The sequence below is a fragment of the Colobus angolensis genome, unplaced genomic scaffold (genome assembly GCF_000951035.1).
Source record: "Colobus angolensis palliatus isolate OR3802 unplaced genomic scaffold, Cang.pa_1.0 Scaffold221, whole genome shotgun sequence".
NCBI classification, from domain to species: Eukaryota; Metazoa; Chordata; class Mammalia; order Primates; family Cercopithecidae; genus Colobus; species Colobus angolensis.
Window position 1 is genome coordinate 2,657,866 of NW_012115389.1, and position 24,900 is coordinate 2,682,765.

The 24,900-nt window shown below is 39.4% G+C and overlaps 1 protein-coding gene across 1 annotated transcript in view; it reads left to right on the forward strand.

The window, feature by feature from the left end:
• SYNE1 (spectrin repeat containing, nuclear envelope 1) overlaps positions 1 to 24,900 on the forward strand; it is a 543,966-nt gene that overhangs the window by 461,944 nt on the left and 57,122 nt on the right. The window contains 3 exon segments of the mRNA XM_011943785.1: positions 1,798 to 1,923; positions 14,704 to 14,859; positions 23,447 to 23,605. Of these exon segments, the coding sequence (XP_011799175.1) occupies positions 1,798 to 1,923; positions 14,704 to 14,859; positions 23,447 to 23,605 (441 nt within the window).

The window sequence follows — 24,900 nt, forward strand, 5'->3', positions numbered from 1 at the left end:
TAAAGAGAAATGAGACTTGTGCCAAATTCTCAGTTCAGTTTTTTGAATAAAGATATTTTGAGTAAGGAGGCGCTTTAGTCAACACTGCTTCCAGAAGATAGTTGTGGTAATAACACCTCCGGGTTGTTATGCTCAGACTAAGGTGTCAGGAGAGAAGTAGAAAGAATCCAGATAAGAAAAGACTGCTGATAATGAAAGAGATATTGTGAAGGAAGATGGAACATGATTTGACACCATATTGACAACTAAAAATGATTCTAGCCATGATTCTAGTTGTCTTGCTTTGGAATTCTGTAATTCATGGTGTAGGGAGTGGCCACTGGGGAGATGAGTGGGGAGCGGAAAGGCCTGGATTGGAGAGTTTGGCAAACGGGCAGTGTTGGACAACCTGAAGGAGACTTGTTTAGTTAAGTTTAATTTTCACTGGCACTAAGAAACCGGATATGAGTTAATATGTAGATAAGGTGCTATAAAAAAAATCAAGCTCCGCTTTGGTTCCTGTCATTTTTTAAAATTTCAATTTTTTATTACAAAAAAATTACATGTGTCTGATTTTTAAAAATTAGGTAATAATTGAAGTATGCAGAGTAAAAAATGAAATTTCCCTTATCATATCATCCAAATTCTCCTATCTTCTCGAGAGGTAACCATTGTTACCAGTTTGCTGTGTAACCTTTCAAAACATAAGCACACAATAGATGTTTTATTTTGTCAGTACATAGAGATCTACCTCATTCTATCCTGCTAATCTCTACCATCTGTCCTGGCCTATTCCTCTCCAGAGCACTTACCGCTACTTTGCATATTAGATATAGAGTTCTTAAATTGTGCATTATCTCTCTTCTTCTACATCTTAATTTATATGGGTTTTTATGTATTACACATTTAATCCTTTGCTGTGTATGTTTCAGCATGAACAAGATAAAACCAGTCAAAAATGCCTTGCTTTTGTAGTGTGTGTTTCTCTCTCTATAAGACATTCCATATCCTCTTTTTTTTTAATCCCTTATAGTACATTTGGGAAAGGGTAGATATTGGGTGCAGTTATGGATGGAGTTAAGAAAGAGACAAGGTACTGAGATTATAGTCCTACCTCTGCAGAGATAGATTTGGATTCAGATAACATTTTTGGGTACCTATAATATTCTGGTCATTGTGCTTGATGCCTTGACACTTATTGCTTCCTTTGGGCTCCAATAAATGTGGAGAGTTTGTATTTTTTGCATTTTCATAGGGAAAATGGAAACATAGAGCATTATCTGCTTAAAGCCACCCAGATAATCAGTAACAGAGTCAGTTTTCAACTCAGCTCTTCAGATGACAAGAGCATGTTGCCTTCCCTGGCAATGAGTGTGGGCCTACCTTCATATTGTTCATCGGGCAACTTCCTTTTTTTTCTTTTGAGACGGAGTCTCACTCTGTCGCCCAGGCTGGAGTTCAGTGACGTGATATTGGCTCACTGCAACCTCTGCCTCCCGGGTTCAAGCAATTCTCCTGCCTCAGCCTTCCAAGTAGCTGGGATTATAGGAGCCTGCCACCATGCCCGGCTAATTTTTGTGTTTTTAGTAGAGATGGGGTTTCACCATGTTGGCCAGGCTGGTTACAAACTCCTGACCTCAAGTGATCCACCCGCCTTGGCCTCCCAAAGTGCTGGGATTACAGGGGGGAGCCACCACACCCAGCCATCTGTGTAACTTTCATTCTTTCTCTGGGAATGAAGAAGAGTGTATCTTTTCTTTTTCCCCCAGCTTCCTACATCAAAAACATCTATGCTATTTGTTTTTATTCACATGATAGGACTGGGAAAAATGTGAGAAAGGAATAGCAGATTCCCTGGAGAAACTACGAACTTTCAAAAAGAAGCTTTCCCAGTGTCTACCAGATCACCACGAAGAGCTCCATGCAGAACAAATGCGTTGCAAGGTAAATTACTGAACTGCGATTTGCACTGTCATCTATCTGTGTGCCTCTGCTGAAATAATGTCTTTGAGGCTATATTCCAGTCAAACTCCTAGGTTGCCTACATGCAGATACAAGATCCTAGTGTATGACATAAGGGCAGGCAACTCAGGTGAACCTTGTATGGCTGATTTATTGCAGTTCTTGAAATTATAGACTAGTTTATGGATTACTCCAAGGAAGCAAATGAAAGTTTAAAACACATTAAAATATATTTAAAAGCTGAGTCAAGAGCAATAAAGTCATCTTTTAAAAGCATCCACACTGGAGAGTCATTCTACCAGAAGAATCTAGTCTACAAGAAGGGAGAAAAAAAGGATCAACAGCCTGGAAAATCTGCAGACAGCAGCCCTCCAAGGAATACACCCTGCCCTCCAGACCATTATGCAAGAAAAGGGGGAAAAATAGCTTATCTCAGTGACTGTATAGAGACACACAATCCTTAAATTGCTCAGGGTTCTAAGTACTTAAAGATTATGATCAACACCTCAAATGGTACTTGAAAGCAAGTCAGTAGCTAATAATACAGACCACTCCCTGGATTATGAGCTCTCAGAGACCAACACAAGATTCATGCCTTTCACATCTTTGTAGCCAAGTGAAATGCCTAAACAGCAGTTCTTTGCTGAGCAATAGGCTGATCCTATCAAAAGTACCTTTAAAAAGGTTTTTCTTTCAAATTAAAAGTGCCCTTATGTTCCCCAGTCATTTGCAAATTATTGCTCTAGGGTAATTCTGTTAAAAATTCGCGTATACTGAAATGACTTGGGTTTCAATTAGAAATTCTCTGCTTCGCTTTGGCAAAGAAATCCCAAGCATTTAAGAGATGATAATTGTTAAAGAGGTCTAGAAATCATGAAAAGTGCAGCTATAAGAATTTTTTCGTCAGTTGTAAAATCTAAGGATATTATTTGAAACTTGAAAAAGGCAAATTAAGGAAAATTAAAAGGTAATATATTTTACATCACGGATAGAAAGTGAAAGAAGTACTATCATGAGCTGTTACATTAAGAAGTATGCAATGGTTACAAAGATTAAAAAGTGCATTTTAAACCTGTGATTATAAATTTATTAAAAATAATTAAAGAAGCCAGGTGTGGTGGATCATGCCTGTAATCCCAGCACTTTGGGAAGCCAAGGCAAACAGATCATTTGAAACCAGAAGTTCAAGATCAGCCTGGGCAATATAGCAAGACCCCATATCTAAAGAAATTTAAAAATTAACCAGAGTGGTGCTGCTTGCCTGTAGTCCTAGCTACTGGGGAGGCTGAGGCAGGAGGATCACTTAGGAGTTTGAGGCTGCAGTGAGCTATGATCACACCACTGCATCCAGCGTGACTGACAGAGTGAGACCCTGTCTCTGAAAAAATAAAATAAAATAAAATAATTAAAGAAAACTTCTGCAAAGCAGGAATGGGCATTTATGAGGGGCTGTGACTATATTGATGTTATCTCAGTTGGCATTAACACCAGCTCATGAAAATATTTATTATTGCCCCTTTTCAGATGGGAAGACTGAGGCTTCTGGAAATTTAATAACTTTTCAAAGTCAATAAATATCTGGGTTGCCTGTATCTACAGGCTATATTTTTGCCATACTGACTTATTTAATGGGTTGGTATACTGTGCATCTGAAACAGTTGGTTTTTGGTGGTGGTGTTATTATGTATTTTTTTTTTAAATCCATATACAAATCTGATGCTCGAGTTGGGGGGGTAGAAATTGGTGTGAAAAATGGAAAACCTTTCCAGTGGTGTAACAATTGAATATGTTTAGGAATATTAGCAGAAATGTTGCATATTTAATTAACCTAGATGGTTTGGTCTTTCAGCCAAATACTGTTGCCATGGGGCATCATTTTTTTATCTCCCAAAATACATGACAGTTACAAACACATGCTGCTATTGAGTGTGTGGATTTAAAAAATGTATTTTAGTCTAATCCTGCTACTCTTCCCCAAACTGCCCTTAGCAGCAAAACAAGGCAATTACCTGGAAAATTCAGGCTAAAATCTTGTTTGCCTAAATTGCCTGGGAAGTTAGCCTCAGACAGCACCACTAATTGCCATTGCCTTTGGAAACCTTTCTACCGTGTAAAGACACATAAAGGGAGGGGAAAAGGCATGTGAAATACTCTATTTATACACCAAACTAGCTGGAATCTAAAAACAACAGCTGGTTATACAAATTGCAAAACTGGTAATTGGTCAAAATATTGTAAGAACTATTGTCAACTCATTCAAATATTGCTATATGAATTTTTTTTTTTAAATCATTCCCCTAAAAGACGGGGTACATAATCTTTTTTTTAGTGACTTAACGAAATGTCTGATCCTGCAGAAAATGCATTCAGTGCATTGTTTTAAATTGAGTAGTAACAGCAACAGATCTTCTCAACTATTACATTATAAGTATAGATCACAGAATGTAGCAACTCTATAGTGTTTGAAAATGAAAGTTAAATTTAGGTGTCTGTTTTTAAAAATATTTCATCAGTGTGATCAGCAATTCAGGACAATAAGAAAGGATAAGATGGAGGTTTATGAAGTCAGTCTAAAGTAAAGAAAATCAATGCAGTGATTAAACTTCAATTTAGGAAAAAAAATTTTTTTAATCAATAAAATGATAAGTAGATGGCAGAAAGATTCTTCAAGCAATCGTACTTTATCAGAAGGACTTGCAATTTCTCAGATTATGTGAAAGCAAACGAAATACGGGCAAACCTCATTCTATTGAACTTTGTTTTAGTGTGTTTCACAGACACTATGTTTTGCTTTTTGTTTCTCGGGTTTTTTTTGTTTTTGTTTTTTTTTACAAATTGAAGGTTGTGGCAATGCTGCATAGAACAAGTCTACCAGCACCATTTTTTCCAACAGCATATGCTTTCTTCCTATGTCTGCATAATTTTGGTAATTCTCACAATATTCCAAACTTTTTCTTTACTGTTACATTTGTTATAGTGATCTACAATCACTGCGATCTCTGATGATAATATTGTAATTAGTGGCACCACACACTATGCCCATAGAAGTCAGCAAACTTAATTCATAAATGTAGCATGTGTTCTGATTGCTCCACCAACAATGTTCCCAATCTCTCTCCTTCTCCTCTGGCCTCCTTATTTGCTGAGACACAGCAATATTGAAATCAGGCCAATTAATACAGTGGCCTCTAAGTGTTCAATTGAAAAAAATCTCATGTCTCTCACTTTAAATCAAAAGCTAGAAATGACTAAGCTTAGTGAGGAAGACATGTCAAAAGCTGGAATAACCCAAAAGCTAGGCCTCTTGTGCCAAACAGCCAGGTTGTGAATGCAAAGGAAAAGTTCTGAAAGGAAATGAAAAGTGATACTCCAGTAAATGCATGGATGAGAAGAAAGCAAAACGTCCTTATTGCTGGTACAGAGAAACTTTGAGTGGTCTGAATAGAAGATCCAACCAGCCACAACATTCCCTTAAGCCAAAGCCTAACCCGGTGCAAGGTCCTAACTCCCTTTAACTATGTGAAGGCTGAGAGAGGAGAAGTAACTGCAGAAGAGAAGTTGGAAGTGAGCAGAGGTTGGTTCATGAGTTTTAAGGAAAGAAACCATCTCTGTAACATAAAAGTGCAAGGTAAAGCAGCAAGTGCTGATGTAGAAGCTGCAGTAAGTTATGCAGAAGATCTAGCTAAGATCATTGAGGGAGGTGGCTACTCTCCCTCCCTCTCTCCTTTCGTTTCTTCCTGTTTCCTTCCTTCCCTCTTTCTTTACGTCTTTCCTTTTATCCTTCCTTCCTTCTCCCCTCCCCTCCCCTCCTCTCCCCTTCCTGACAGAGTTTTGCTCTTGTTGCCCAGGCTGGAGGTAGATCAAACAGCCCTATGCTGGAAGAAGATGCCATTGAGAACTTTTATAGCTTAAAAGAAGTCAATACCTGGCTCAAAAGCTTCAGAGAAAAGGCTGACTCTCTTCTTAGGGGCAAATGGAGCTGAGTGACTTAAAGTTAAAGTCAGTGTTCATTTACCATTCTGAAAATCCTAAGGCCTTTAAGAATTATGCTAAATCTCTCTACTAAAAAAATACAAAAAAACTATCTGGGCGAGGTGGCGGGCACCTGTAATCCCAGCTACTCGGGAGGCTGAGGCAGGAGAATGGCGTAAACCTGGGAGGTGGAGCTTGCAGTGAGCTGAGATCCGGCCATTGCACTCCAGCCTGGGCGACAGAGCAAGACTCCGTCCCAAAAAAAAAAAAAAAAAAATTATGCTAAATCTGCCTGTGCTCTATAAATAGAACAACAAAACTCCAAGGGCATCATATCTGTTTATAGTACAGTTTTCACCAAAATTTTAAGCCCACTTTTGAGACCCACTGCTCAGAAAAGAAAGGCTTTCTTTCAAAGTATTACCACTTCTTGATAATGCACATAGTCTCCCTAGATATCTGATGGAGATGGAGATGTACAAGACTAATGTTGTTTTCATGCCTGCTAAGCACTGTATCTATCCTGTAACCCATGGATCAAGGAATAATTTCAACTTCCAAGTCTTATTATTTAAGAAATACACTTTGTGAGGCTATAACTGCCATAGATAGTGATTCCTGTGATGGATCTGGGCAAAGTAAATGGAGAGCCCCGTAGAAAGGATTCATCATTTCAGATGGCAATAAGAACATCCATGATTTGACCTGAGGAAGCAGAACAAAATGGCCAAATAGAGTTCTCTACTGATTGTTCTCCCTGCAGGACCACCAAATGTAACAACTACCTATATAAGAAAGTGCCTTCATAAGAATAAAAAATCAGGTGAGTAATCACATTACCTGGTTTTAACTTCGTACTGCAGAAAGAGGCAATGAAGAGGGTAGGAAACACAGCTTTGAGTTGCCCACATCACTTCTTCTTTTCTATGCCCCAGCGACAGCCACACGGCACAGAGAGAGAATCTGTGCATGTCAAGGAGGGAGAGCCCAGCAATTGCTCTGCATTGCATTGGAGCTCAGTGCTGCCAACACCAGGCAGAACTCAGCTGATGCCCATGGAGGGAGCATTTAGACAAGACCTAGCCAAACGGGAAGCTCCCATCCCAGCTGACAGAATCTGAGTTTTGACAACCACTTGCCACCATGGACTAAAATGCTCTGGGGTCCTACATAAATTTGAAAGGCTGTTTAGGCCACAAGTACTACACTCCTAGGCGGGGCCCAATGCTGAACTGCGCTTGGAGCCAGTGGACTTGGGGGCACATGACCCAGTGACACACCAGCAAGACAGCTAAAAGAGTTGTGCCAATCCTCCCCCAACCCCAGGCAACACAGCTTGCAGCTCCAAAAGATACCCCTTCCTTCTGCTTGAGAAAAGAGGAAAGAGTAAAGAGGACTTTGTTTTGCAACTTGGATACCAACTCAATTACAGTAAGAAAGGGCACTAGGCAGAGTCATGAAGGCATAATTCCATGCCCTGGTTTCCAGACATAACTAGACACACCCTTGGCCAGAAGAGAGCCTGCTGCATTGAAGGAAAGGAGCTAGTCATGGCAGGACCCATCACCAGCTGACTAAAGAGCCCATGGGCCCTGAATAATCAGCAGTGTAACCAGGTAGTACACACTATGGGCCTTGGGTCAGATTCAGAGACATGCTGGCTTCAGGTATGACCTAGCACATTCACAGCTGTGGTGGCTATAAGGAGAGTCCTCTTCTGCTTATGAAAAAGGAGGCAAGAACAAAAGGGACTTTGTCTTGTAACTTAGGAACCAGCATAGCAACAATAGGGAAGAGCACCAAAGAGGCCCCAGGGGTGCTCAATTCCAGGCCTTGGCTCTCCAGTGGCATTTCTGAATCTACCTTGGGCCAGAGGGGAGCCCACTGCCCTGAAGGGTAAGTTCCAGGCCTGGCAGCATTTACCACAAGCTGAGTTGAAGAGCCCTTGGGCCTAATGTAAACATCAGCAATGGCCTGGCAGCATTCGCATGGTTCTCTTGTGGCGGTGGACGTGGGGAGGGACTTCTCAGCCTGGGACAGGGAAGGGAAGAGTGGAAAGGACTTTTTCTTATGGTTTTGGTACCAGCTTTTCCACAGTAGAACAGAGTACCACGTAGATTTCTAAGGTTTCCAACTCCAAGCCCTGGCATCGCTGGACCACCTGGGGCCAGGGGGAGCTCACTGCCCTGAAAAGAACACAAGCCTGTGTGGCTTCGTCACCTGCTGATTGTAGAGTTCTAGGACATTGAGCAAACATAGGCAGTAGCCAAGTAGTGGTTACAGGGGGCCTTGGGAGAGATCCAGTGCTGTGCTGGCTTCAGGCCTAACCCAGTACAGTCCCAGTAGTGGTAGAGGATCCACAGGGATACTTGTAACTCTCCTCCCCACAGCACCAGGCAATTCAGCACAGAAAAAGAGAATAGCCTGTTTGGGAGAAAATAAGAAAAGAGAACAAGAATCTCTGCCTGGTAATCTAGATAATTCTTCCAGGTCTTATCCAAGACCACCAAGGTAGTTCCTCTATCAGTCTGCAAGAACCACAGTGTTAGTGGGCTTGGAGTGGCCCCTAATGCAGATTTGATTGCAGTGACTAAGAACTTAGATCACAACACCCAAGTTCCTTGGAATACCTGGAAAACCTTCCCAAGAAGGGTAAATATAAACAAGTCATGACTACAACTACAATAAATACCTAATTATTCAATACCAAGACACCAGCAAACATCTGCAAGCGTCAAGACCATCCAGGAAAACATGACCTAACCCAACAAACACCAATAAATAAGATACCAGGGACCAATCCTGGAGAGACAGGTATATGCGACCTTTCAGAGAGATAATTCGAAATAACTCTTTTGGGCTGGGTGCAGTGGCTCACACCTGTAATCCCAGAACTTTGGGAGGCCGAGGTGGGTGGATCACCTGAGGTCAGGACTTTGAGACCAGCCCGGCCAACATGTAGAAACCCTGTCTCTACTAAAAATACAAAAATTAGCCAGGCATGGTGGCACATGTGTGTAATCCAAGCTGCTCAGGAGACTGAAGCATGAGAATTGTTTGAACCCAGGAGGTGGAGGTTGCAGTGAGCTGAGATTGCACCACTGCGCTCCGGCCTGGGTGACAGAGCTGTGTAAGATAACACAGAATGAATTCAGACTCATATCAGATAAATTTAACAAAGAAATTGAAATAATTAAAAGGAATCAAGCAGACATTCTGAAGTTGAAAAAGGTAATTGACATGCTGAAGAATGCATCAGAGCCTCTTAATAGCAGAATTGATCAAGCAGAGGAAAGAATTCATGAGCCTGAAGGAAGCTACACAGTCAGAGGAGACAAATGAAGAAGAATAAAAAACAATGAAATATGCCTATGGGATCTAGAAAATAGCCTCAAAAGGGCAAATCTAAGACTTATTGGCCTTCAAAAGGAGGTAGAAAGAGAGATGGGGATAAAAAGTTCATTCAAAGGGATAACAGAGAACTAGCCAAACCTAGGGAAAGATGTCAATATCCAAGTACAAGAAGGTTATAGAACACCAAGTAGATTTAACCCGAAGAAGATTACCTCAAGACATTTAATAATTAAACTCTCAAAGGTCAAAAATAAAGAAGGATCCTAAAAACAGCAAGAGAAAAGAAACAACATAAAATGGAGCTTCAGTACATCTGGCAGCAGCCTCTTCAGTGGAAACCTTACTGAACAGGAGAAAGTGAAGTGACATTTTTAAGGTGCTGAAGAAAAAAACCTTTTACCCTAGAATAGTATACCCAGTGAAAACATCTTTCAATCATGAAGGAGAAATAGACTTTTTCAAACAAACAAAAGCTAAGGGATTTCATTAACATCAGACCTGACCTACAAGAAATACTAAAGGGAGTTTTTCAATCTGAAAGAAAAGAATGTTAATGAGCAATAGGAAAGCATGTGAAGGTGAGAACTCACTGGTAATAGTAAACACACAGAAAAGCACAGAATATTATAACATTGCAATTGTGTTGTATAAACTATATCTTTTTTTTTTGAAACAGAGTCTCACTCTGCCACCCAGGCTGGAGTGCAGTGGCGCGATCTTGGCTCACTGCAAGCTCCGCCTCCCAGGTTCACACCATTCTCCTGCCTCAGCCTCCCAAGTAGCTGGGACTACAGCCACCTGCCACCACGCCTGGCTAATTTTTTGTATTTTTTTAGTACAGACAGGGTTTCACCGTGTTAGCCAGAATGGTCTCCATCTACTGACCTCACGATCCACCCCCCTCGGCCTCCCAGAGTGTTGGGATTACAGGCATGAGCCACTGCACCCGGCCTGTATAAACTATATCTTAAGTAGAAAGATGAAAAGATGAGCTGATCAATAATAACTATGACAACTTTTCAATATATAGACAAGTATGATAAGATATAAATAAGAAACAACATGGCTGGGCATAGTGGCTCACACCTGTAATCCCAGCACTTTAGAAAGCCAAGGTGGGGGGAACACTTGAGGCCAGGAGTTTGAGACCAGCCTGGTCAACATGGTGAAACCCTGTCTCTAATAAAGTTACAAAAATTAACCAGGTGGAATGGCATGTGCCTCTAGTCCCAGCTACTCAGGAGGCTGAAGCACGAGAATTGCTTGAATCTGGGAGGCAAAGGTTGCAGTGAGCTGACAAAATTAAAGTGTAAGAGTTTTTACTCATTTCCATTTTGCTTATTTGTTAGTTTGCTGATTTGTGCAATCAGTATTAAGTTGTCATCAGTTTAAAATAATGTGTATTAGGATATTATTTGAAAGCATCATGGTAACCTCAAATCTGAAAACATTCAGTGGATACACAAAAAATAAAAAGCAAAAAATTAAAACATACCAACAGTGAAATCACTTTCATTGAAAGGAAGACAGGAAGGAAAGAAGGGAGAGAAGACCATATAAACAACCAGAAAAAACAAATAATAAAATGGCAGTAGTAAGTCCTTACTTATCAATAACAGCATTTAGTATAAATGAACAAAACTCAGAAGACATTGAGTAACTGAATGAATTAAAAATCATAAGACCCAATGACCTGTTGCCTACAGGAAGCACACTTCATCTATAAAGACACCCATAGACTGAAAATAAAGGGATGGAAAAAGATATTCTATGCAAATGGAAAGCAAAAAGGGCAGGAATAGCTATACTTCAATCAGACAAAATCGGTTTCAGGACAAAAACTATAAAAAGACACAAAGAAGGTCATTATATGATGAAAAAGAGGTTAATTCAACCAGAGGATATAGCAGAGGTTATAACATTTGTAAATATATATACACCCAACACTGGACCACCCAGATAAATATATAATATACATTTATATGTTCGAGACCAGCCTGGTCAACATGGTGAAACCCCATCTCTACTAAAAATACAAAAAAATTAGTCAGTTATGGTGGTGCACTCCTGCAGTTCCAGCTACTTGGGAGGCTGAAGAGGGAGAATTGCTTGAATCAGGGAGGTGGACATTACAATGAGCCAAGATCACACCACTGCACTCCAGCCTGGGTGACAGAGTGAGACTGTGTCTCAAATAATAATAATAATATACATTTACTTTTTTTCCTTGGGTTTCTGTCACTATACACACTCATGTATCCAGATATCTAAAGCAAATATTATTGGAGCTAAAGAGAGACATAGACCCAAATACAATAATAGCTGCAGTCTTCAACACCCTACTTTTAACATTGGACAGAGTATCCAGACAGAAAATCAACAAAAAAAACACTAGAGTTAATCTGCACTAAAGACCAAATGTACCTAATAGATATTTACAGAACATTCATCTAACAGCTACAAAATACACATTCTTCTCCCCAGCACATGGATCATTCTCAAGGATAGACCATATGTTAGGTCACAAAACAAGTCTTAAAACATTCCAACAAAAGTGAAACTGTATCAAGTATCTTCTCTGATCATAATAAATGAAGTTAGAAATCAATAGCAAAAGGAATTTTGGAAACTATACAAACACATAGAAGTTAAACAATATGTTTCTGAATGACTAGTGAGTAAATGAAGAGATTAAAAAGGAAATAGAAAAATGTCTTGAAACAAATGATAATGGAACACAATATACCAAAACCTACGGGATAAAGTGAAAGCAGTACTGAGATGGAAGTTTATAGATTCAAACACCTACATCAAAAAAGAAAAACTTCAAATAAACAACCTAACAATGCATCTTAAAGAATTAAAAAAGCAAGAGCAAACCAAACTCAAAGTTAGTAGAAGAAATAACAGAGCTTAAAGCAGAAGTAAATGAAATGGAAATGAAGAAAACAATACAAAAGATCAACAAAATGCAAAGTTTATTTTTTGAAAAGATAAACAAAATTGACAAACCATTAGCCAGACTAAGAAGAAAAGAGAAGATCTAAATGAAAAAGGAGACATTGCAACCAATACCGCAGAAATTTAAAGGATCATTAGCGCTATTGTGAGCAGCTATATGCCAATAAATTGGAAAACCGAGACGAAATGGATGATTTCCTAGACACATACAACCTGCCAAGATTGAACCATGAAGAAATCCAAAAGCAGACCAATAGCAAGTAACAAGATTGAAGCCGTAATACAAAGTCTCCCAGCAAAGAAGCCCAGGACCTGATGGCTTCACTGCTGAATTTTACCAAACATTTAAAGAAGAATTAATACCAATCCTACTCAATCTATTCTGAAAAATAGAGGAGGAGGGAATACTTCTGAATTCATTCTACGAGGCTGTTACCCTGATAACAAAACCAGACAAAGACACATCAAAAAAAAAAAGAAGAAAAAAATTATAGAACAATATATCTGATGAACATTGATGTAAAAATGTTCATTAAAATACTGACAAACTGAATTTAACTGTGCTTTAAAGAGATCATTTATCGTGACCAAGTAGAATTTATCCCAGGGATGCAATGATGGTTGAACATTTTCAAACCAATCAGTGTGTACATCAGATCAACAGAGTGAAAGACAAAAGTTATATGATCATTTCTATTGATGCTGAAAAGCATTTGATAAAATTCAACGTTTCCTGATAAAAACCCTTAAAAAACTGAGCATAGAAGAAGCATAAGTCAACATAGTAAAAGCCATATATGGCAGACCCACAGCTAGCATCATACTGAATAAGATGAAAAAGGAGACATTGCAACCAATACCGCAGAAATTTAAAGGATCATTAGAGGCTATTATGAGCAACTATGTGCCAATAAATTGGAAAACCAAGAAGAAACAGATGATTTCCTAGACACATACAACCTGCCAAGATTGAATACTGAATACTCTAAGATCTGGAACACAACAGGATGTCCACTTTCGCCACTGTAATTCAACATGTTTTCCACTTAATGTGTGGGAGTTCAAAATTAAAACAGCTGAACTCATGGAGATAGAGAGTAGAAAGATGGTTCCCAGAGCTTGGGAGGGTACCTGAGGGCTGCAGGGGTGACGAGGATGGTTAATGGTTACCAAAAATAGAAAGGATAAGATCTAGTATTTGATAGAACAACATGGTGAATATATCCAATAATAGTTTAATCATACATTTTTAAATAAATAAAAGAGTATAATTGGATTGTTTGTAACACAAAGGATAAATGCTTGAGGTGATGAATACCGTATTTACCTTGCTGTGATTTTTACACATCGTCTATTAAAATATCTTGTATACCCCATAAATATATACACCTACTGTATATCCACAAAAATTAAAAACAATTTTTTTTTTTTTACAAAAGCAACATTCATGATTCATGGGAGGAGGTCAAAATGTCAACATTAACAGGAGTTTGGAAGAAGTTGATTCCAGCTGTCGTGGATGACTTTGAGGGGGTTCAAGACTTCAGTGGGGGAGGGAGTAACTCCAGATGGGGTGGAAACAGCAAGAGAACTAGAATTGGAAATGGAACCTGAAGATGTGATTGAGTTTCTGCAATCTCATGATAAAACTTGAGTGGATAAGGAGTTGCTTCTTATGGATCAATAAAAAAAGTGGTTTCTTCCAAGATCAGATGAGATTGGGCACAGTTAGGGTGGTATGGCCGTCAACAAGAAAGTGGCTTCTTGAAATGGAATCTACTCCTGGTAAAAATTCTGTGGATATTGTTGAAATGACAACAAAGGATTTCAAGTATTACATAAACTTAGTTGATAAAGTAGCAGTAGGGTTTGAGAGGATGACTCAAATTTTGAAAAAAGTTCTGTGAGTACAATGCTCTCAAACAGCATCACATGCTACAAAGAAACCTTTTGTAAAAGAAAGAGTCATTGATGCTGCTTAAACTTCCTTGTCTTATTTTAAGAAATTGCCACAGCCACCCCAGACTTCATCAATCACCACTGGATCAGTCAACAGCCTTTCATATTGAGTCAAGACCTTCTACCAGCAAGATTATGACTTGCTGAGGCCTAAGATGATCATTAGCATTTTTTAGAAATAAAGTATTTTTAAATTAAGGTATGCAGATTGTTTTTTTTTAGACATATGCTATTGCACATTTTATCCACAATAGTATAGTGTAAATATAACTTTTATATGTACTGGGAAACCAAAACATTTGTGATTCACTTTATTGTGATATATACTTTATTTCGGCAGTCTGGAACCAAATCTGTAATATCACCATGATATGCCTCCAGATCCCAAGTTATATATTTAAATTGAAGGCTATACAAAGGAGATTCTATCAAGAGGGGATTCAAAAACACTTCAGAAATCATTGGCAAGAGATGTCCATGGGTATTCAAGTTTTTTGTTTTTTTTTTTTAATTTAGGAATTAGAAAATGCAATTGGGAGCTGGACAGATGACTTGACCCAGTTGACCCTGCTGAAGGACACCCTCTCTGCCTACATCAGTGCTGATGATGTCTCCATTCTTAATGAACGCATAGAGCTTCTGCAAAGGCAGTGGGAAGAACTATGCCACCAGGTAAGACAAGTTCTAAAAATGGAATTATCTTGATGATGGAAAACTGGGAGATGAATTTGAATGTCACATGGCTTAACCCACATGTGGACCCATCCCATCATTCTTAGTATGGACAAAGGAAGAACACTGTGGTTACTACCAGAACATTTCAGATGAATATATTTATATTTTGCCACATTTTAGAACAACTTAAACTAGATTCTTTTCCTTTCACTTTCGCTGGCTGGCATAATATTCTTAAGAGAAAGCACCATGTTATGGTTCACATTTGTGATTTTGCTGGGTGGATATACTTGAAACATGAAAAACTGTTGTTGCATTTGTAATATTAGCTAATACTGTGGAGCTGGCTTTGTACAGGGAATATTTATTATCACTCTTAATTTACTGTAGTTGTTTCCTGGTAGTTAATATTCATTTATTTTTAGTCATACTTTATTCATTTATTAAATACCTTCTATGTGCACAACATCTTAAAAAAGATTCCAGATTGACTTTGAGTTGGAAATGAAAGGGAAAGAAAGACATCCTAGGCAAAGAGGAATAACAGATTCAAAGGCTCATAATGAACAGACCCAAATGCCTTGAGGTTATGCTCTTCAGAAAGTGGTGCCTTGTCTGTGTTGTTACTTCTGTACCCCAGATGCCCCTGCCTGGCACAGAATAGGCTGTGATGTATCTCTGTTAAATGGATCAGTCATCTTAATTATTGTGATGTTAACAAACTGTAATAAATGTCCCTACCATCAAGTTTAAACTTGATCTGAGACTAAAATCAGTCTAGGAGAATGTGTATGGTTAAGAAGAAAACCAGGCATAAACAGGTCAAAACAATGTATAAAACTGTATAAAGGACCCAGGTGCGGTGGCTCATGTCTGTCCTCCCAGCACTTTGGGAGGCTAAGGCGGGTGGATCACCTGAGGTCAGGAGTTCAAGACCAGCCTGGCCAACAAGGTGAAACGCCATCTCTACTAAAAATACAAAAATTAGCCGTGCATGGTGGTGGGCGCCTGTAATCCCAGCTACTTGGTAGGCTGAGGCAGGAGAATCGCTTGAACCCGGGAGCTGGAGGTTGCAGTGAGCTGAGATCGCGCCATTGCACTCCATCCTGGGCGACAAGAGCAAAACTCCATCACACACACACACACACACACACACATACACACAGAAAAAAAACTGTATAAAGATGTAAGCAAGCTAAGGTTACTGTGGATGGCAAAGAATAAAGGAAATGTTTCTTGAGATGGATAAATTTTGAATTGAGTTTTGAGAAGGGGAGTGGAGGAGATAGATTGAGGGGAGGAAGCAAATGATCACGCTGACAAGGTGGCAGCTGGGCAGAGGGCCTGGCTGGAAGAAGCTGCTGTGGGAAGACTGAGGAAGGGGCTGTTGAGAGGGGACTCTTACGTCCCTACTCTTATGTCCCTGCCAATTGTACTACCCTGGGATCTCTTTTGTCTCCCATCCTCCACATTTTCTCTAACTTAGGGATGCTTATCCTCATCCTTCAGGAACCATTAAACAGAATTTAAGAGGCTCAGAGCCTCTTGATTTATGTGATATTAACAAGAAGTGTGTTTTCAGGAAAATTTCTCTCTGTATATTTAGGTGAAAACCCAGGTTTTTCTCAGTCCATGGACTAACAGAAAGCTCTGGAGCACACATGGTAGATGTGTGAGCAGTTTCCTATGAATATATACTTTTTAAAAAGGAGGACACATATAAGAGATGGCTTTCACCAACATGTTAATGGTTTGAGTTCAAAATGAATTTAGCTACTTTCACAAAGCTTCATTTTTTCAGTGAACACAATGAGAAATTTACATGGAGCTACTCATAGAGGGTAGTAATGTTCATCACAACGCTTGATTCATTTCTGCATTCTTCAAACTGAAAGCAATACCTTACCATACAGTAAGTCATCCTACAATTTTGCAATGTAAAGACTTTATCATGATGTATCAAAATGAAAGATATTTGGTGGGAAAAATTGTGGGAAATTATCACAGCAACCTTCAGTTACCTTTGTGAGCCCATTCATCTGTTTTTCTTAATTTTAAGAAAAGTCTAGCACTACCTGCTCTCTTAATATTTTTTAGCATGTTGGATGAATTGGATTAGACCAGATATATTGCTTTAGCTAAATGATGCCTATGAAGCCTTCAGAGAGATATTTTAGAGATTGGATCCTATTTGCTTCAAACCTGCCATTAACTTCCCTCCCCAAAGACCTGAATTATGCCACTCTTCCTGCCGACATTGTTTCTTCCCTTCTAATTTTCCTCTTCTTCTTCTTCTTCTTCTTCTTTTGTTTTTTATTTTTTTGATACGGAGCTTCACTCTTACTGCCCAGGCTGGAGTGCAATGGCATGATCTCGGCTCACCGCAAACTCTGCCTCCCAGGTTCAAGCCGTTTTCCTGCCTCAGCCTCCCGAGTAGCTGGGATTATAGGCATGCACCACCAGATCCTGCTAATTTTGCATTTTTAGTAGAGAAGGGGTTTCTCCATGTTGGTCAGGCTGGTCTTGAATTCCCGACCTCAGGTGAGCCACCCGCCTCAGCCTCCCAAAGTGCTGGGGTGACAGACGTGAGCCACCACACCTGTCCTTCCCTTCTAATTTTCTAACCTGTTTTCTTTTACATCCTGCAACCCCTGCAATGTCATTTATGAAATTCTCGGCCCTCAGTATGTTCTTGGTCCTCTGAACTCTCATTTCTCTTTTGGTTGTGCCATAATGTGGCATTGTATTATTATTCTTTTTAATGTTTGTGAGCTCATTACAAGAATATGAGGACTTTGATATACAAAGGCCATTTCTTTATATCTCCACGTCTACAGTAGCTAAGTGTTCATGATGTGTTGTTTATAGTTAAGATGTTAGGGCAATAATGACAAGATTTTGAATATTTTGGAGGTTAAGAAGATTATGGTTATGCAATACTTTTTGATTTAGGAAAACCATTTCATAAAAATGTCATGGAATTATTGTCATTATTAATTGCTAAGTTAGTCATTCATGTGTTGTAAAATTGTTCTTCAGACTTAGATGTATCTAGACAGCTGTCTGAAAATATATTTCGAAAGCTGATGTTGATCATGCGATATGCTGTAAATAGATTAATACCCTGCACCTGTGAGTAGACTAAGAAGTTAAAAAGAAACAGCAAACGGAATACATAGTGATTTTAGAATCTTTCCATGTTGAAGTGTCTTAATGCTTGAAGCTAAAGCATACTTATCTCATATTATTAACACTTCTCTCTGAAAAATATTATTTAAACCATTGAGAGTTTAGTCATGGGTTTGATCAAGGTGCCAGGATGTAACTCTAAGGGGGACATAGATTGGTTTCTAGTTCTTGAGTTAGTTGTTTCTGGTGAATTTCTGTCAAGTATGAAACCACAAAAGGAAATGAGCTTGCGCCTATGTCTCGTTGTAAAAGTCAAAACTTGAGTTCAACCTAACATTATCCCTACTAAGGAGCAAGTAGTCTGTTCCTATTCTGACCGAAGCAATTGACGAGGAGTCTGGAGTACCTGGGACTGGCAATGAGAATGAGGGAGAGAGGCCGTGAGTAAACATTGCAGGGCAGAGTTAATATATTAAAGTATCTGTTTTCAAGTAGATACCCCAAATGTTTTGTTGTGCCTGTGTACAGCCAGAGCTTCTACTTGTTTTTATTCCTGTTTTGGTTTGTAGATTTGTGTGTAATTCTAGCTGAAATATAAGTATATGTCATCATTGTAATTGCTCGTTGTTTTGTCAAAACATCATGGTAAAAATATTTCAACCAGAAAAGGATGTATTTCCTGTTGAGCTACTGCACACTCTGAAGGTTTTAGCTGGTGCTTCTCAACTGTTGGCAATGCAATGTATTTGTGCCCTTGCAAAAACATAAATATGTGCTAAGCTGATAAATAATTTAACAGTTTCATTTTAATCCAAAGAAAGGGATGGTAATGTTTACTTTATATTTAGTATAATATAGTAATGTTTACTATATATTTAGTTTAATATTTAGTATATAGACTAAATATTAGATGTACAAACCAGAAGGACGATGACATTGCCCTTATGAATGCACATCTTTTGAAAAGCATTTGGCCTTGGTTTGCACCCAGTGCTTGTAACCTCACTGTGTCTTTTTTAAGGTATAACTCCGTGGTAAGAAAATGAAAGCAACATTTTCATGGTGTGTGATAAACACTAGGGATATAATATATGTTTTATGTATCTATCTATATCTGTCTATCTATCTATCTATCTATCTATCTATCTATCTATCTATCTATCTATGTATAGTCCAGCTGCTTAGTGGGGATATTGAATACATGAGTGTCAAGGGAAGAAAAAAAATTTTAAACTTAATTGATGCCCTGTAGTCATGTATAATAGTACTAGTAGCTGCAGCACAGTAATGGCCAGCTGTTGTCAGGTCTTTAGTATATATCAGTCAATGTATTTTTTTTTTTCCTTTTGAGACAGAGTTGCACTCTTGATGCCCAGGCTGGAGTGCAATGGTGCGATCTTGGCTCACTGCAACCTGTACCTCCTGGGTTCAAGCAGTTCTCCTGCCTCAGCCTTCTGAGTAGCTGGGATTACAGGCATGCGCCACCACACCCGGCTAATTTTGTATTTTTTAGTGGTGATGTGGTTTCACCATGTTGGCCAGGCTAGTCTCAAACTCCTGAGCTCAAGTGATCCGCCCGTTTCAGTCTCCCAAAGTGCTGGGATAACAGGCGTGAGCCAGCGCGCCTGGCCTTATCAGTCAATTTCTTAAATTACTCTCTTGTTTGTATAATGTTACCATATTGATAGGACAGTACTGGGGACAAAGAGACACTTGTTTACTACAGACTAATGAATTTTTGGAGCAAACATAGGAATAATTTCCAAATGAAAGGAGTAAGTTGTAGAGAAAATGAGGGACCTTGTCCTGATCGTGCAGTTAGTCAGTGATGGATGAACTATTTTTGAATCTCAGCTGCCTCTGGATATTTAATCATATTTGCACCCCATATCAAACACTCAAACTTTGCTGCTCTTATCTTGTACTGATTCTAAACGAGTACCCCAAATTTGTCCGGCTTTCACATTCCTTGTCTCTGAAATGGGGATAATATTACCTACCTATGAAAGTAATAAGTAATATTTTTCTATTATGTGGCCATCCTCCCTGCAGATATTGGTGAGTAAAGGCCTAGAGTTCATTCTTGGCTTATGGCCAAGATTTGGGGGAAGTGTGAGGAGTTACTTGTTCATCTTCAGTCTGAAGGGCAGGAGTTTCGATTCTTTTTTTTTTTTTTTGTCTTCTCACTCTCTCACCCAAGCTGTAGTGCAGTGGCATGATCTTGGCTCACTGCAATCTCCGCCTTCTGGGCTCAAGCGATTCTCCTGCCTCAGCCTCCCGAGTAGATGAGATTACAGATGCCTGCCACCACATCTGGCTAATTTTTGTTTTTTAGTAGAGATGGAGTTTCACTGTGTTGGCCAGGCTGGTCTTGAACTCCTGGTTCCCGTGATCTGCCCACCTCGGCCTCCCAAAGTGCTGGGATTACAGGCATGTGCCACCATGCCCAGCCTTGATTCTTAGACAATGATTACTTTGGGCAGTCCAAATACTAAAAGTATAGTTTAGTTTGGCCATCAATTGAACCAGGACTTTAATTACCAGCCAGACTCCTGACTCTTGCTGCTCTGTGTGAATGAAAGGGAAAAGGCTGTATTCACCAAAGAGTTCTCAATCTGAGAGATCCAGCAGAAGATAAGAGTGCACGCGGCCCTCAGAACTAGAGGGGTAAGGGGTGCTGGAAGGATTGTGTTCTTCGGTGCTGTTTGGGGTACGGTGTAAAGTGACAAAATTTGTCTCCAAAACTGTTAAATCTGTGTTTCCTTAGCTTTTTCCATTTCTAGTAGGACCTATCCCAAGTGAGTTCACTGCCGTTTGACTGTTCTGTATTATTCTACCTCCAAAAACCTCAATGAGAAGCTAAATTATACTAATGGGGAAATACTTAGTATGTTCACCAGTGTCACTGAACTCAGAAAAACTTTTATTTTAAAAGATCAGAATTGAATCAAAAGAATAAATCTCTTGTGGTTGCCTTTCAAAATTTATGGTAGGTTTTGGGGCTCACTCTGTAGGCAACTCACTACGCCTAAGGCTGGCCTTGGGATACGTATCCTGGGCTCCTGGACTAGTTTACAAGGATGTAGAATCATAGATATTTAGGTTTGTGTTATCTGTCTAATCATTAACAGAGCCAATCCAAGGCAGAATTAATAACTAGAAAGTGTGTAATACCTTAGAAATATTTTCATTTTCATTTTAAAAAGGAAATTTGTTTGAAATACGTAAAAAGTAAACGTATTAAGGAAGGAAAATGTCTTAAAACAAAGCATAGCAAAATGTTAACTGTTTGAGCCCAGGTAGTATATAATGAGTGCTTACCAAACAATTCTTTCAGCTTTTCTGTGTCAGAAATGTTTTGTAATAAAAGATTGGGGGTAAAATAAAATCGATAGGGACATGTTTAGTGCTGTGGAATGAATAGCGGAATAGCTAGCATTATGACAAAACTGTGGAAGAACATCTTCAAACCTTCTTACCAAATCATATTATGTTTTACCAACATGTAGTTTAGCTCAACTAGAAACATTCCTTAGTATTTCAACCAGCACTGTGAACACAAGAGTATTATATTTTGAAATCAGAAAATTTTAGAATTCTGGAAAGGATAATTCTAGACCTAGAGATAGGAAAACAAGCCCGTTGTATATGTAATGTATAAGAAACTCTCAGAACTCAGTAATAAAAAGGCAATCTAATTAAAAAAACAGACAAAGGATTTGAGTAGATAATTCTCCAAAGGAGATTTGCAAATGGCTAAGAAAGGTGAAGAGTCTCAGTATTGTTAACCTTCAGGGAAATGCAAATCAAAACCATCATCAGATACCACTTCTCATCCATTAGGATAACTGTAGTCAAAAGTGTCGGTGAAGATGTAGAGAAACTGGAATCCTACTGCTGGTGGGAATATGAAATGGGCAGCCACTTTGGAAAACAATCTATAGTGTTTCCTTATGACCGAGAGATTCTACTCCTAGATAAATACCTAAGAGAAATGAAAACATGTATTCATACAAACACTTTTGCACAAAATGTTTATAACAGCATTATTCAGAATAGGCAAAAAATGGAAACAACCCAAATAAGATGAGTTGATAAATACAATGTGGTATATTCATACAATGGAATATAGTCAGCAATAAAAGGAATGAAGTATTGGTACATGCTACAATACAGATAAATCTTTAAAATATGCTAAGTGAAAGAAGTCATAGAAGACTGCATATTGTATGATTCCATGTATATGAAATGTCCAGAACAGGCAAATCCATAGGGACAGAAGGGAGATTAGAACTGTGAGGTAAGTGAGGAGGAGCAGTGGAATAGCTGTTGATGGCTACAAGGTTTTCGTTGTGGTGGTAGTGTTGGTTGTTTGAGGCGGAGTCTTGCTCTGTCACCCAGGGTGGAACATAGTGGCACAATCTCGGCTTACTGCAACCTCTGCCTCCTGGGTTCAAGCAGCTCTCCTGCCTCAGCTACCCAAGTAGCTGTGATTACAGGTGTGCACCACCGTGCCTGGCTAATTTTTGTATTTTTAATAGAGACAGGGATTCACCATGTTGGCCATGCAAGTTTCGAACTCCTGACCTCTAGGGATCCGCCCGCCTTGGCCTCCCAAAGTGTTAGGATTACAGGCGTGAGCCACCACACCTGGCTTTTTTTTTTGGAATGATGAAAATATCCTTGATTGATATTGATTATGATGATGATTGCACAAATGCTGTGAATATACTAAAAAGCACTAAATTGTACATTTTTAAACAGGTGATTTTGTATGATATGTGAAATATATCTTAAAGCTATCATGCAAAGAAAAAAAAAAGAAGGAAAAGAAACAAAAATAAATAATGAAAACTGCAGAGAAGTAGAGAAACTTGCCTGGAGTTCACGTGTCAGTATGGAGCTGAGCCTCAGGACACCTGCCCCCACTTCAGGCCGCTTCGCTTCAATGCTGCCCTCTCCCTCACTCTCCAGATACCCGAGGCTCATTCTTCCGTCCCTTCTTTTCTTCCTTTCCTTCTTCCTTCCCTATGTTTACTCTTTTCTTTCATCTTTCTATTCTTTTTTCTTTCTTTCCTTTGTTTTCCTCCCTTCTTTACCATCTGTCTTTCCTTTTACTTCCCTTCTTTCCTTTCTTCTTTCCCAACTCTTTTCCATTTCTTCTTTCTTTCTTACATTCACCGGTCGTGTATCCTATCTATCCTGAACCAACTGTGTGAAGTTACATTATCCAGAACCTTTAATAAGCTAATGTGTATGTGAACCTTCAGGAAACAACTAGAGGATTCAATGTCTCCCACTTGTATAATAGGAAGTCCTGGACTTCAGGAAACAGTGGACTAAAAAGATGTATGACAATCATTCATTTTAGTCCTAGTTTATTTGCTATTTTCCTTGGGGTGTAGGCTGCTCTCCGATAATCATTTTGCCTATTCTCCTGTTTTAAACTTTTCAGCTCTCCTTAAGGCGGCAGCAAATAGGTGAAAGATTGAACGAATGGGCAGTCTTCAGTGAAAAGAACAAGGAACTCTGTGAGTGGTTGACTCAAATGGAAAGCAAGGTTTCTCAGAATGGAGACATTCTCATTGAAGAAATGATAGAGAAGCTCAAGAAGGTATGGAGTGCATGGCTACTTAGGTTTTCATTCTTCGTAAGGCTTATGTATACTTCTCACAGGTACAGAGGGTGACTTTACTCACAATTACCTTCCTGTCAAAGGAGCAGTATATTTTAAATATTTTATCTTTTTAATATAAAATAAATTTGCAGCCAGGTGCGGTGGCTCACGCCTATAATCCCAGCACTTTGGGAGGCTGAGGAGGGTGGACCATGAAGTCAGGATTCGAGACCATCCTGGCCAACATGGTGAAACCCTGTCTCTACTAAAATACAAAACATTAGCTGGGCGCGGTGGTGCTCGCCTGTAGTCCCAGCTACTCTAGAGGCTGATGCAGGGGAATCACTTGAACCTGGGAGGTGGAGATTGCAGTGAGCAGAGATTGCGCCACTGCACTCCAGCCTGGCGACAGAGTGGGACTCTGTCTCAAAAAAAAAGTATCCAGCATAAAATAAACTTGCATGAAAAGACTTGCTTTACATGTAAAATATATAGGATACTTGCAATTTGTGATGAAATAGAGCATCTACTATTCAGTTCAGTATTTGGGGCTCTTAGCTCTGCAACCTCTGCCTCCCAGGTTCAAGCAATTCTCTTGCCTCAGCCTCCCAGTCGCTGGGATTTCAGGCACACTACCACACCTGGCTAATTTTTGTATTTTTAGTAGAGATGGGGTTTCACCATGTTGGCCAGGCTAGTCTCAAACTCCTGACCTCAGGTGAGCCACCCGCCTCGGCCTCGTGAAGTGGTGGGATTACAGGTGTGAGCCACTGCACCCGGCGTCAGCTTTTTAAATGTTTAACCATAGCACTGATACAACTAACATTTATTGAACACTTTGCTGGTTCCAATGACCACGCTGCAGGTTTCATATGCATCTTTTCATATGTTCACAATGTCCTTTGAGGTGACCTTATCATCATTTGGATCCAAAACATTTCTGATGTCTGTATAAAGCTGATCAAATTTACTAGCATTTTAAAATTTTTGATGATTTCAGCTGGGTGCGGTGGCTCATGCCTGTAATCCCAGCACTTTGAGAGGCAGGACAGGCAGATTACCACAGGTCAGGAGTTCAAGACCAGCCTGACCAACACAGTGAACCCCATCTCTACTAAAACTACAAAATATTAGCCGGGCATGATGGCACATGCCTGTAGTCCTGGCTACTCAGGGGGCTAAGGCGAGAGAATCACTTGAACCCAGGAGGCAGAGGTTGCAGTGAGCCGAGATTGTGCCACTGCGCTCCAGCCTGGGTGACAGAGTGTTTGTGAACAATCAGTGTTCCACAG